The 13,894-nt window shown below is 44.0% G+C and overlaps 1 protein-coding gene across 1 annotated transcript in view; it reads right to left on the bottom strand.

The window, feature by feature from the left end:
• Nucleotides 1-13,894, bottom strand: part of LOC105455594 (E3 ubiquitin-protein ligase MIB1) — a 374,218-nt gene that overhangs the window by 319,532 nt on the left and 40,792 nt on the right. The window contains exon 9 of the mRNA XM_011699027.1: nucleotides 8,898-9,049. Coding sequence (XP_011697329.1) covers nucleotides 8,898-9,049 — 152 coding nt within the window. The remainder of the gene's footprint in view (nucleotides 1-8,897; nucleotides 9,050-13,894) is intronic.

The raw sequence follows: 13,894 nt of genomic DNA, 5'->3' as shown, positions 1-13,894 counted from the left end.
TTCGCGACGATCTGCAGTAGGCGAGGAGAAGAGAAGAATCGACGGATAGCGTAGAAGAAAAAAAAAGTTGAGGCAACTCCGGATACGAAAGTTTCGACGGAGCCGAAGACAAAGTAGAAGAAACAAAGGAATGCTGCTCCGCGCTTCCTTTCCTCAGTCCTGCGCAGAATTGAAAGCAACTAACCAATTTCCGAGGAAACGGCGGAGAGAAAAAGAAACGCACATGCGAAAGCGAGAGGGATAAAGAGAAAAGAAAAACTCTATAAGGAGGAGGGGCGAAGGAAAGTAGGAAATAGAGGGGAAGGAAAAGGGAGTTAAGAAGAACAGGAACGGAAGAGAGATCGCAGAGGCGGGATAGCGGCTTAGCTATCCAGCGACCTGGAAACTCTGGCTTCCTGAATCGAAACCTTCGGAAGATTTGATAAACGCTGACGTCACACTTCTTACAATCATCCCACAAAGTTGTACGTAGGACATACAAGCTGACGAGCATTCGTTCACCGTAATACGAGATATATACGTGACCACCTTCCCGTTATCTTACAAAGGCATCGTTATTTTTGCAATCATCACAAAAGTAGCTTAATAATTTCTATAATTACATATTAATGTACATCTACAATTGTGTTCTATTCTTATAAAAACACATCTCTATTAGATTTCATTTAATCACAATGATCATCGTTTATTCTCCCGTGACATCTTCCTTATCGCAAGACAATCTAAATCTTTCATATTTGGATTACGGGCTATGCCTTGAGCTGGGGCGATCTCGCCGCACGTATCCATATCCGCGCGCTCAAAACCATCGCGATCCTCTTGTTGGAATACCTCGAACTCACCAGACTGCGCTGATCGTGCTTTGTCAGCTGGATCGGCGTCTGAGGCATTAATACATATCCCCGGTATACACTCCCCCCCCTCCCTCCGCCCTCACCTACTTCGGAAGAACAAGCAATTGCCGACCTCGTGTATCCACGACCTCGGCGCAGACTCCATATCACGGGCGCGCGACTCTCGCCGCCGTTAATATCGGATTCTTCGGTGCAATTTACGAGGGAACACCGCAAATTCAGGGGAGAGATTCATTTAATCCGAAACCAAATCCATGCACGAAAGCCATCGTCGTACGTTTCACGGAATATTTTCTAATCCCGTGAATCCTTTCGAGGAATAGCGCGTCTCATTATTTCGGCTGAGAGTCTTCGTGTGTATTCGCTAAAAAGATATTAGGAAGCCGCAGCTGGAAATACGACGAAACACTATGCTATTATGCGTCGTTTAATGAGACTCTTAACTCTTATTCTCGTAAATATCATTATTGCTTTGGTAATGATGTTTACGTAAAACAAGTATTACAGTCGTGAATCACTAGAAATGTCTTAATTAAGAAATTTCATCTTAGAAAAGTTACAAAAATTATAGTCAGGCAAATAAGATCAAGTCAAAAAAGAAGCTACAAAACTGAGCGTATAAAACTTACGACTTTTAATTAATTTAATTAATTTAATTAATTGAAGGGAATTTGTGCAGTATGTGTCTCCAAAAAGTAATAAGGTTTTAAAAAGAAGAATCTATAAACTCAATTTGCTATCAATCTCGCGATAGTAAAACCATCGTAATGAACATTGCTGGGGAAGTAATTCTCAACGCGCGTATCCAGCGAAGCTAGCCGTCCCACTAAAGAGCGCAAATAAATTTTCTCGCAAGAAATACGGTCCTGGAAACTCGATGTTCCGTCTAACTACAGTGCGGTGAGAGTAAAAATAGCCGCTTTATTGTTGCGAATTAGCGAGGCGTGATAAATTGAAACTAGAACCGCCGAAATTCTTCTAAGTCCGATATTTCTAAGGCATGCGCCGGAATGAGCAAAAAGAAAAAAAAATACGAGGACGCTTTCCATCATTAGAAAATTACTGTTGTACTAACGGGAACTCCTACTGCGACGATATTTTACACCTCTACGGGAACAGACGGCTTTAGGGGATGATAAAAAGTTTTCGTGAAAGAGCTTGACGCTTTTTATGGTTTCACCGGCGATATATCTTCGGGAATATAACGTTGTAACTCGATCGAATCTGGAAAAGTCGTGGCTTCTTACGGTTCCTAATTAATGACCGGGAATGGGGGGGAGAACCATCGGAAGGCAACGCGAGAAAGAAAGGTTTCAACAACGGTTGAATGCGTAATTTTTAGTGGAAAACGGCGGCATTATTTCCTAAGGCCGGCGAGAAAGGTCGCGGGGGACCGGAAAGAGGAGGAGGCGAGGTGAGGCACAGACAACGAGAGAGAGAGATCGCGAAGGTGCGGGAATACTCTGGGGTTAGTTCCAAGCGATTTGGCTCTCATGCGATTTAACACGAGAACTATTATAACTCGATATAGATATAACGCGGTTGGCGGTGCATCCCGCCTCTTGCTCGCGCACATACATAATCGCCCGCGCGGGCGCGCGCGCGCGGATGTAGGTGTGTATGTGTGCGCTTGCGGCGCACATTATCGGCCGTGCTCGTCTCTGCGGTGCCATCGCATTATTATGTGCCACAACTACGACTGTAGTTAGCGTGCCATTGTAGTTTAAGCTTCGGAGAACGGTGCGCGCGCGGGCGCGCGCGAAAAGCTCCGCTTGCGAGCTCAGACGGTCTCGCGTATTCGCCAATGTAATATGCATAAACGCAAGCACACCGTGCGTCAAGAATGTCGTACAGGTATTGGTTATTCTACTCTCTCTGTCTCTCTCTCTTTTCTCAACATCATCGTTTCGATTAATGTACGTGGAGTGACCAAATCAACTCGACGTACTCGTTTTGCGGAAGATGTTCACACGTCCGTTTACGAACGTTTACGAAGTAAACTGAGCATTTCCGTCATATTCCAATGATGCGAAAAGTCTAATACATAAAATCCTACTTATAACACATAAAATTCCAAGTATTGCTCGACAAAACTTCGCTCCCTTTCCATTTTCCCTTTGTATTTGTAATAGCTACAATCTAATCCGCAAACAAACTGCATTCGATTGGTTCAGATCAGTTAATATAATATTGAGTAAATCTATCTAAAGATTTTTTGTCTAACAATAAGACTAAAATCAAACTGAATTGAACTGCACTGAACGGACTCGCTCGCTTAACGGGGCACACGGGGGTCGTACACGGAAATGGGGGTCGTCGTCGTTTTCGGAATTCCTTAAACTCGCTTTCCCTTATAGCGTTCCGTATCGTCTGCGACGAGCTTTGTTCTTCTGTCCCCTTTCACGCCGCCGTTGTGCCGTAATAATTATTTAATGGCGGCAAAGTAGGCGAATGAAATTAACAAACTATTGGAAGTAATTAGATCCTCGCCGGAGCAAATTAAATGGCTTGCGCTCGACGAGCTATTTAAATGATTATCCCCCCCCCCCCCCCGCCTTTATCGTTAGCACCCATTCCGAGCAACCCCTTTCTATCCTTTCGTGTCGTGCCTCCTATGGCAAAACCCCGTCTTAGCTACGACGGGCATCCGGTAGTGAGAGAACCGAAGCTAATTATTCCGACAACTATTCCGAAGTTTACGGCTGTCGATCGGAACGTCTTAGCGCGCGCGCGCGCGAAACGAAATGTACGACCGAGTACCCGCGAGTTTCTCTGCCGTTCCTCTGCTGCTCCGCTTTTCTCTTTTTATACTACCACTACTACTACTACTACTTTCTACTATCGCTATTTCTTCGCGCGCGAGCGTGCCCGGGAATACCAATCGAAACAGGACACACGAAAGTCCTGCCTGCAAGAACTCGGAAGTCCGCGCGTAAAGTCCGTGATATGAATTCTTCCGTGTTTTATCCCTTTGGGAGAAAAAGAAACGGCGATGACGGAGTTTAAGCGAGGCCGCGCCACACTAGGCCAGATTGAAGGAAATGCCGGCGATAATTGAGAGTATTTGCGTAGAGATCAGTTCGTCTTTAATCCGGGACGCGATTCGAATAAACAATCGCTGTCCGCTCTGATGTTTAAAGGGAAGCCTACGTCAATGAAGGACTAGCTGAATTGCCAGAACGGATAGACGGACACGTTAATGTACAAAGCCGCACGAAATCAGTCGCGAGGCTACGTGGTAACACAATTTTAATCACGAGCCACCGCCGGGACTCCCCCGTACTGACAAAGCTCTCTTCGGCGGAACATACGTGACCGCCGTCCTGACGAAATAGTACAAAACAAGCGGAATTGACCGGCGGAGCGGGGATCTTGCGCTGTTCTGACTCGGCGTGTCACAATCAGAATACGGCTCTCCGTGGGAAGATCAAAGCGGCTCACGGGGCGTTGCGATGTGTGTACGTTGCTGGATCAACGGTGCCGAGTGCCGCGTGTGTGACTAACATAATCAAGCCGCGCGAGACATCAGAGCGAGCCCAAATTAGCGTTATAACGTTGTCGTGGACTATCACGATCTCGCGTATACACATCGGTGATGAAAAATACGAACATGGAATACGATATCGCGAAGTGCAACGGTTACATTAAAAACCGTAATTAACGCAGTTATATAATTAGAAAAATATGTGCACTAGGCTGACAGGGAAATTTCGTTAAGAGAATTAAAACTCTCTAGTAACACACCGTACCGCGCACGTATCTACACATACATACGTATGTATGTTTTCAAAGTGCTAATCTAGGCGAGGCTTTTACAATGGTTTCTTTACAATGGCAGGCGTCACAAAGGATAACCATTTAAATCGCGTCAATTTCGTGATTTACATCAATCAGGGGTTGACACGCAGACGGTACCGCAATGTTTAGCGCCAGAGGGGCACGATCAGATTCATGTGGTAGAATTTAGTACGTGACACGTGTTTGTATCTCTGTCCGCGAGCATAATGATTAGAATGACCATCACGGTTGAATAACAGGCTATCGCCTGATCCGACAATAACAAAGGGATAGCATAACCGACCAATTTTAGTGCCCTTCCACTGTAGCGCCCGCGTATTGACCGGCGCTTTGACCGTACTCTACTTTTACAACGATAAAGCATTATTGATTGCAATCGGGTTCGCCGCGTTTTGATGGCCGTAAAAATATTATGGCTCATAGAATACTCATCGTCGATAATGTAACGCTGATGCACTATTTATTATACGGTAACTTCACGCTGCTACGCTCCCACAGAGTGGAGTGGGAATTTATTATGTTGCGGCAATAATCCTTTGAAAAGGTTTAGCAGAGACACAATGGATTTAATAATAATAAACATAAATACGATATAATTAACAATTTAGTATAATAATAATGAAGTTACGTGGAATATGTATTTTGAATAATTAATAATAGAAATTTCAATCGAATTTCCCTAAATAGAAATAATTTAAGAATGCAAGAATTTCTTTAACCAGAATATTTCAATCGTTCGATGAAAATAATACATTGATTCTTTCTGTCTTCAGATGTGATTAATAACACTCGGTTGATTCGTAATAATTGCAATTTAAGGCTTTGTAAATGTTATCTTTGCGAGTGTTCGCAATCACGTTTGGCCGGTCGATCCTAATTCGGAAGCGTGCAGAAACCGTGGGCAGAAGCATGGAAAACGAGAGAAGTTTCGTCGACAACCCTCGGAGAATGTACCCTACAAAGCAGCAGACGAGCAGGCAAGAGAGGGAAGGGCAATGGGGGAGGGAGGGAGAGGGGAGGCCGCATCAGAAGAGAGAGAGCAGGAAATTACGTCTCCGGACGTCCGTTCGTTCGGCTTCAGAGCGCCTCACGGCACAGATCTTGAGAGAAACCGGCGGCGGCCCCTTCAGAGGGCGAGTGCAAACGCGAGGAAAGGCCAACAGGGCACGAGCAGAGGTCAGGAAAGGGCAGCAGAGAGCGCCGTAAGGAAGGCCGCGGCCCGTCCATGACCGGGAGCAGGATTTCTGGGAAGAATACTGGGACACGAAGAAGGAGCGGAATTGGTCGCAGTGAATATACCCGACATTCGTCTTTATCTAAGTGTACTTTGGGAATGCAACCGGTGTAACGAGCACGGACACGTTACTCGCGTCCTGACGCTTTAAACTCGCATTCGAACAGGGCGCAATCACGTACGAAACGCCACCCCTTACAACAGCCGGGCTGACCCGTATAACGGCTGTATCGAACGCGCGCGAATACTGTATAGCGTTTATCTCGCTTTGCCGAAGCGGAGATCGCTGTTTCTTCGCGAAGAGCAAACGATCCTTGATTGTACGGCACGCCTCAAGTACATTCCGCCTACCTCGGCGCTAATACGTTTCTGTGATTGCGGTGCCTATACTTGAGGGCACCGCGCCGCGAAACCGTTTCGCTCTTCGGTCTATATAATGACAGGTAAAGTAAACCTCATCGGTTTCGAGTACTCATTTACCGCAAACTATCCTAGTCTGAATTAGTTTCGAGTCACCCTCGAGCGTCTTTCCTACGAGTAAGATAGTCGCTATAATTACCCCAGCTATGGCGAGGCTGGCAACAAAGTTGACGTTTCTTGACGTCGATCGTCCTCGGACGATTACCCTTGTCGTTCGTACTGAGGAGATGGGAATATAGGTACAACGATATCGAGTTCTCGCTAATTCCTCGTAATGTCCCGGATTATGATGTAGGTAGTAAATTGAACCGTCGGGATATACAATTCGATCGAAGCGATATCCAATGTATCGACCGAATAATCTTCATCCATCCCTTTTCTTTATCTAATCGGAAATCTTTCATATAATCTTATTTAGTCACCCTCCTCGTTGTTTTTCCAGCTGATAGCGACAGAACAAAGATAAACGTTCGCGTATATCAATACATGCTGCCTTATGTACACCGATACGGCAGCAGAAGCGTGAAATGCGAGGTGATTTATCAGAGAAATTCGTTCCACGATGTCTTACTCTTCCTTGTTGCCAATTAGAACGTGACAATACGACTGAACGAATTTATCGCGCAATCAACATTCTAAAAAAAGGAAATCTTTATATAAATAAAAATATTATAAGAGATTACACTGTACCAGCACAGGGTGTTAATTTATCTTCTATTTTTCTAATTAATAAAGACTGCAGCTTCGTTTCATATAAGATAATAACCAATTAGCTCCTCTAATATACATATGCCTACATAAATTAGAATCTTAACTATTCATGAGATTCCTAATCTAAATTTGAATCAGTGGAATATCACTGATTCTCAATGGTTATTGAATGCATTAGTTCCAAGTATGTCACTAGTAATCGGTGAAATCAACTCAAAAAAATCAATAAAGCGTGAAGAGCTGGAATAAGTAAATAATATTATGATCGCTGACAATCAGTGGACTTCGCTGTTCTAAAATTGTATAGCGGATTCGGCTCTGTTTCACTTATTCATTAGCGCTGCAAGGCGACGTTACTGATTCAATCACTGACTTTTCCAGTGATTCAGATTTAGAGTATTGATTAATTTTCTCCATCAAATGATTTCGAAATCTCTCTTTATTGTAGCGAGAGAGAGAAAATTATATTTGTACTAATTTCATTTCGCAATACTGTTAATATACTTAAGAGTTAAGGAAAACGATCTGTAAATCCCGATAACGTTACTTTCTCGTTGCACGGTGAAAATTTTCCTGTTATTTCAGCGATAACATCGTCGCAAAGTGAAAAGGACTACGAATCACTGACGTTCACACGATCCGACTGAGGGATTAAAAGTAGACATCTCATAATCGTGACTGTGGGACTACTGTATGCATCCGGTGCCGCCATTTTCTTGATTTAGAAGCAGGCACGAAATGTTGAAATAAACCTCTCGCGTGAACAAAGAAAGATAAGGAGAAAATCAAGTAAAACAAGATGAAGAAAAAGAGCAAGATACAAAAAATATACAGAAAACAATATAACCATATTTCAAAATTATTGCTATTCGCATTCTCGAGTGAAAACAAATATGACAAATGATTAAAAAAAATAAAATAAGATCGTCACAGAACAGAGTCACGTATTTCTTTTTTTTGAAACTGCACAAGGAGCTCTCTAATTTTTTTCTTTATTTTTCTCCTTTTTAAAAGATGACACATTTTGGACAAAATAAGCAAATCGAATTTCGTCCTTACGAAATAATGTTATTTCAGCCAAAGCAATGTAGTTTCAAACTAGATATCGCCCCCATTGGAATATCCGCTCGTCTCATTCTCGTTACTCCGTCTTTGCGTCGAGAAGTAATAACCAGAAGTGGGCAAATCTCGAAAAGCTCCGAGAGTCCGCGTGGCTAAATTGAACGTGAGGGCGGGAGGTGAGAATCGAGGTAAAATTGACTCGCTACCTCTCGAGAATGACCGGATCGATTAGACTTCGTCGAGACGACGACAGGAACGTCGACGACAACGACGACGACAGCTTTGGGAACATCTGTGGTTCGACGTTCTTTTATGATTCTTCGAACAAGAGAACAAAGAAGGCGGAAGAAAGAACGGGCCGATTGGACATGCCGTTGGAAAAATCTCACTCGGAACTTCTTACGGAAAAAGCCCCGTATTAGAAAACCCGTTGTACACGAGCGACGTTTAGCTTAAACGCTCGTGTCTTGAATAAAGAAACTGTAGTATCTCTCTATCATATTGATTAACCGGATTCCCGGTTCGCAATTGTGCGCACAAATAAAATATCAATTAACGCACAAACGGTAATCAAACGTGCGTGAGATTAATATTTCACGGATGCGATATTTCACGGATGTTCTGCGGATTTTCAAAATACATGGACACGGTGATCCATTAGTTAGCGCGAAACGAGACGCGCGTAATTGTTATCCGGCGCAAGCTGTTTATTGGTGTCTCTCTGCGCCGCGACTCTCGCTACCTGACGGTTAAATTCTAGAACGGCGCATTCAGCGTCGCGGACAAAAGCGTCACATCTGAAAACGCGAAGCACTCACCTTGGGTTGCCACGAAGAGCAGCGTGGTGCAGAGCGTTGAAGCCATTGTTGTTGGTGAGGGTGATGTCTGCGGCGTGGTCCAACAACAGAGCCAACATGTCATCCCGTTTCTTAGAGATCGCGTCGTGAAGAGGTGTGTCACCTTCGGAGTCCTGCAAGCAAGAAAATATTCTTCTGTGTTACGTATATTCCATTTTCCAATAATTAAAGTGCATGAAAATAAAACACGCTAAAAACCCGATAAAATATCCCGAGATATCGTCGCGTTGATAGAAAAGTGACAACTACTTACTATGAAAAATTAATATTTTTAAAATAATGAAAGGAAGTTAATCCTTAAATCTTTAGGGTCAATTTCTTTTCATTATCTTAAATTATCTAATTTTTAACTGGTGTTACTTTTCTATCAACGCGGCAATATGTAACACTGCATAATGCAAAATTTTAATCACTGTAACCTCAGATTACAAGTATTACTGAATAAATTGAGAAATTATTAATTTTTGCTTAATTTATTTATAATACTTTATTTTTCGAAACAGTTTAATCATTCAAAACATTTCCCATGTGTGTTGTATGTCAAGCATATAATACATATGTGCAATTCTATGCACATTCTGATAATCCATCGTTTCCCTCTGTTCCATCGGTATCGTTAATCTTTCCAGGATTTGTAAGTCGTTTTTAAACCCGAAAGAATTCAAAGACAGGATCACCATAGATAACGAGTGGGACCGCACTATTCACCTGGATTCTACAGAACTGGATCAATGCTTCGGCCAGTTTTGGCTCCGGCGGTTACGATTCGAACGATACCTATGAGCTCCAGTCGGCGATAAAATGTACGGAAACAGGGGCCATCCATTAATGCCGAACAACGCAGTACGAACTCGTCGCTAGCAAACAAATGGATGAACGAACGAACGAACGGACGAACGAACGAACGAACGAGCGAGCATAGGGATAAACACTACAACGATGGGCCGGTGTAACGCGTGCAGTTCGCAGACAATGCAAGTATTTGCGTTTGAAAACACGCGTGATAAGAATGATGGACTTTAGAATGGTTGCCACAAAAGCTTTTAACAAGCGCTTGAAAAAATAATTCTAAATATTCTTTTCGCTGTTACTGACAATTTTGTCGTTTCAAATAACACATAAAGTAAAATATCTCCATTCAGCTGAGCTAATGAATTTATTTTTGCTATATCGTCTCGTCGTAAAAAAAACATTATTTCACATACTCTATGCCGTTGATGTCCTATCGACGACAATAATTCACCCGATGAAAAGACGATATTGGCGTTGGTATCGCTTTTACGATAAATCGAAAACGACGAAGCGTAAAATAGCATCTGCGACAAGCTCATGACGACGCTTGCATTCCGGCGCAAAAACTAGGAAGAGCGAAAAGCTAGAGCGCGCTTTCGCGGCATCAGCCGCTGCCGGCTGCGTAAATAATAGGGCATCAGGCACAGATACTTTATGGGATCAGTTGGAAAAATCCTTTGTATAACTCCAATAACCGTGGAGGATAAATCTGCCGGCGCTGTCGAGAACCGCCGGCGCTATCTCGCGCTATAAATGCTGGCCATGTGTCACGCCACTAGGTAAGGGTGAAGGGGAGAAAGAGAGAGATAAAGAGAAAGAGAGAGAGAGAGGGAGGGAGGAAAAGGTGGTAGAAAAGGTGGAAGAGAGAATGGAAGGCTAAAAACAGAGGCAAAGCAAAGAGGAAAGGCCGAGGGAAAATGCCGTCGAAGCGAGTGGGGAACTAGTTGGGGACAAAGATCGCGCGACAGTTACGGGACCTTGTCTTATTTACCTGATTGTAGAATCTCGTCCATTATTCTCGGCTATTATCCTCGCCGGGAAAAAGTAATCGAGAGAAATATCGAGAAAAATATCGAAAGAAATCGCGCTGTAATGTAGCATTAATTATTGCATAAATACGCAATTTAACGAACAACTTTATACGAGCTACAGTAGTTAAAAAAAAGTTACAATTTATAGAGACATTTATGAACTCTTATCACATCACTGCAGGTATACGTTTCAGTAATCAGTCCGTCCCAATTACTGCTACCTACTTTCAATAACTGTGATGACTACGGTGACTATCGACGGCGTCCTTGATTTCGAAGGATTACAACGACTCAGCCGCGAACAAAGATTTGTACGAGAGGGACGAGAAAATAGTGAGTCCCTGGATGCGGACTTTCAATTTGCGACGCTGACGCGCGCTTTTCCACCGATGTGGTCCTTCTTCCATTCGACGCCCCCGCTGTTCCTTCTAAGAAAGGGTTTGCATTAGAACCCCTCTTCCCCGTCCTCCCGCAGTCGTCCTCCTTCTTTATATCTCGCCGCCGCCCACTCGTTTAAGTCCAACAAATGACATTCGATTCATACCACACGCGCCACCGATAGCGTTCAAATAACTTGCGAAAACTTTAATTTCAACATTTCTCTTCTTCCATCGCGCCCGCGACCGTTTCGCCGTCGCGATTCCGACCGCCGCCGGGCAAGCGGGCATCACGATCCGTTTCGAGACGCTCGATCATTCTTAACGCCGACAAATTGCCAGAGACTTGTCAAACGTAAGAAGTACAAATGGTCCGTGCGCGGATTCTACTACGTATGACTTTGTCACATATCATTGTAGTTTGCTAGATAACGCGGTTGAAAATAGAAAGAAAAATATCCATGCGACGGGAAGTGATGCTACTCGCTACTTAATAAATTGAGAACAATGAAGATACAGACACAATCGGGGAAAAAACCAAATATAAACGTTTACAGGAATCGTATCGGTCTCCGCGAAAGCGGAGCGTGTTCCTCAAATTTACTCGGGCTAAAACGGATACCTGGCGTCGATGCCCGTTGCTATCGGTGACGCTATGTACAGATCAGGTAAACGAGCCGGCGAAATGAGAAAAGACAACAGCAACAACGCAAGCGAGGCAGCCTGGAAGTGTGGATGACAATCAGCGTCGGTGTCGAAGCTGGGACAGAGAGAAAGGAGGAAGGGGCAGGGGGGAGGGGAAACAAATCGACTACGGGGACGGGAAGTCGAAGCGAGTTGATTGCACCGCAAATATTGACATCGCTAATTCTTCCCCCCTCTGACCCGTCGCTTGGCTCGTCGAAGACGACGAGCTAACTAATGAGAGCTTTAAGACATCAGCAAGACGTAAAGCAAACTCGGATTTCAAGTGCCGTTGTCACTCGAAATCGGAGGAGCAGTCATTCAACGTGACTGACGAATGCAACGTGGCGAAGCAGCTGCACTGCCTCCATTGTTACAGAGAACTAATGGTATTCCAAGTACCATCGCTTCTTGTAACAAACGTGTACCGAATTGAATTAAGTTATTGTGTGGCTACTGAGATCTACAGACCTTGCGTACTGTTGTTGCATTTCATGTATGTTTGTGTTTGCATTTCCGTTGGTTGATATTTTTTAGACATACTTATTGCACACAATTTGGTATTCTGATAATGATTACACGAAATTTGTTCCGTACTATCTATTTTTTTGATAAAGCAATCCGTTCGAATGAATGTCAAATCGAATTTTAGTACGTGACTATCCGCTCGAGCGAGCTTTTAAGACCATATCCTCGTCAAATCTAATGTAACTAGGGACGATCACAAAGGCGAGTCCGAGCAGCGTACACCGAGTAAGCTTAACTCCTTTTTCACAACGGCACGATCGATGGCGATTTCGCTAAGGTCGGAGGAATGAGAAGAGACGAAGGAAGGGCACATGAGTACCGAGAGATAGAGAAAGAGAAAAAGAGAGAGAAGAGTCCCTTCCGCCTCCGTTGTTACCTCAGTCCCCGATTTCTCCAACTTGCGAGGGTGTGGGGGCGGGGGGTAGAATGGAGTTCGAATCGCGACGACGGAGATCTGGGAAGATAATGCAGACCGTGAGAAAACAGGACGGAGCGCCCTCAAAGTCCGCGCCCGCGCTTGATTGCAACCAACCTTTCCCACCCAGCGTTTCCACTTTTGAGGAGGAGACCCGGGGATTCCTTTGGCCGATGCACCAAACGAGACGGGATCGGGTAAAGGCACCTTGCAAAGACAAGAACTGCAGGTATGCGGGTCGTGTACGAACCCGGGCGCCTACGGAGGAAGAGGAGGAGACAAGAGAGGAGGAAAAGGATCAGGGGGGAGGAGCTGGTGGCTTCCAGAGTAGACTGTGGAAATGCAGAGGCTGCAAGATTCTCCGGCTGGCTAAGATAAAAGCGGTAGGTGCTAAACACACGAATTGGTTACACTCGTTACACTGATCGTGCCCGAAGTTGTTATACGATTTCTGAAACGTGCACGAAAACGTTTATGACGCCCTGCCCGTCAACAAGCAGAGCACGCTGAATAAAGCTAGACATCTGTCAAAATATCCACGATATCTGCGCTTACATAAATTTCTCTTCGTGTAGTTTCCTTATCTCCGCCAAGTCAAAACGTCGCGATTGCGCTAATTACCTCATCAAGTAAATCTAGGTTAAATTACTAAAACACAATGCAGTTGGAAGTTCTAAATTTGATCACGAAAATAAAACGGTATGTCGTGTAAGATATTTAGACAACATTTAATTTCTATGAGACTACAATAATAGCTAAGGAAATCGTAAATTATTCAAAAAGTCTAATTAACATATTCATATTTAGATCATTAATTTCAAATCTCCATTATTTACATTCGCCATGTGCTTTAAAATTGCCTGGCGTTAGCAACAACACATCATGTCATGTAACGCCTGTAACGGGAGAATGACATGGATGAGTTCGAACAGAGGCACTTATTAAAACGGCAATCATTGCGCAGTTCGCTAATTTTTGATCAATGATTCGTAATCACCGCGGTTGAAGGTAATATCGAATCGTAGCCGTGTTACCGCGCGTGTCGACGGATTGTAATCATCGTACGGGAACGCCACGTTGATTTTACGACGAGTGTATGTGCGTACATGCACGTACGCGCCGTCACGTATG

Source organism: Wasmannia auropunctata, unplaced genomic scaffold, assembly GCF_000956235.1.
Source record: "Wasmannia auropunctata unplaced genomic scaffold, wasmannia.A_1.0 LD335888.1, whole genome shotgun sequence".
Classification (NCBI taxonomy): Eukaryota; Metazoa; Arthropoda; class Insecta; order Hymenoptera; family Formicidae; genus Wasmannia; species Wasmannia auropunctata.
The sequence above is the reverse complement of the archived record's forward strand: the minus strand, read 5'-3'. Positions and strand labels throughout refer to the sequence as shown.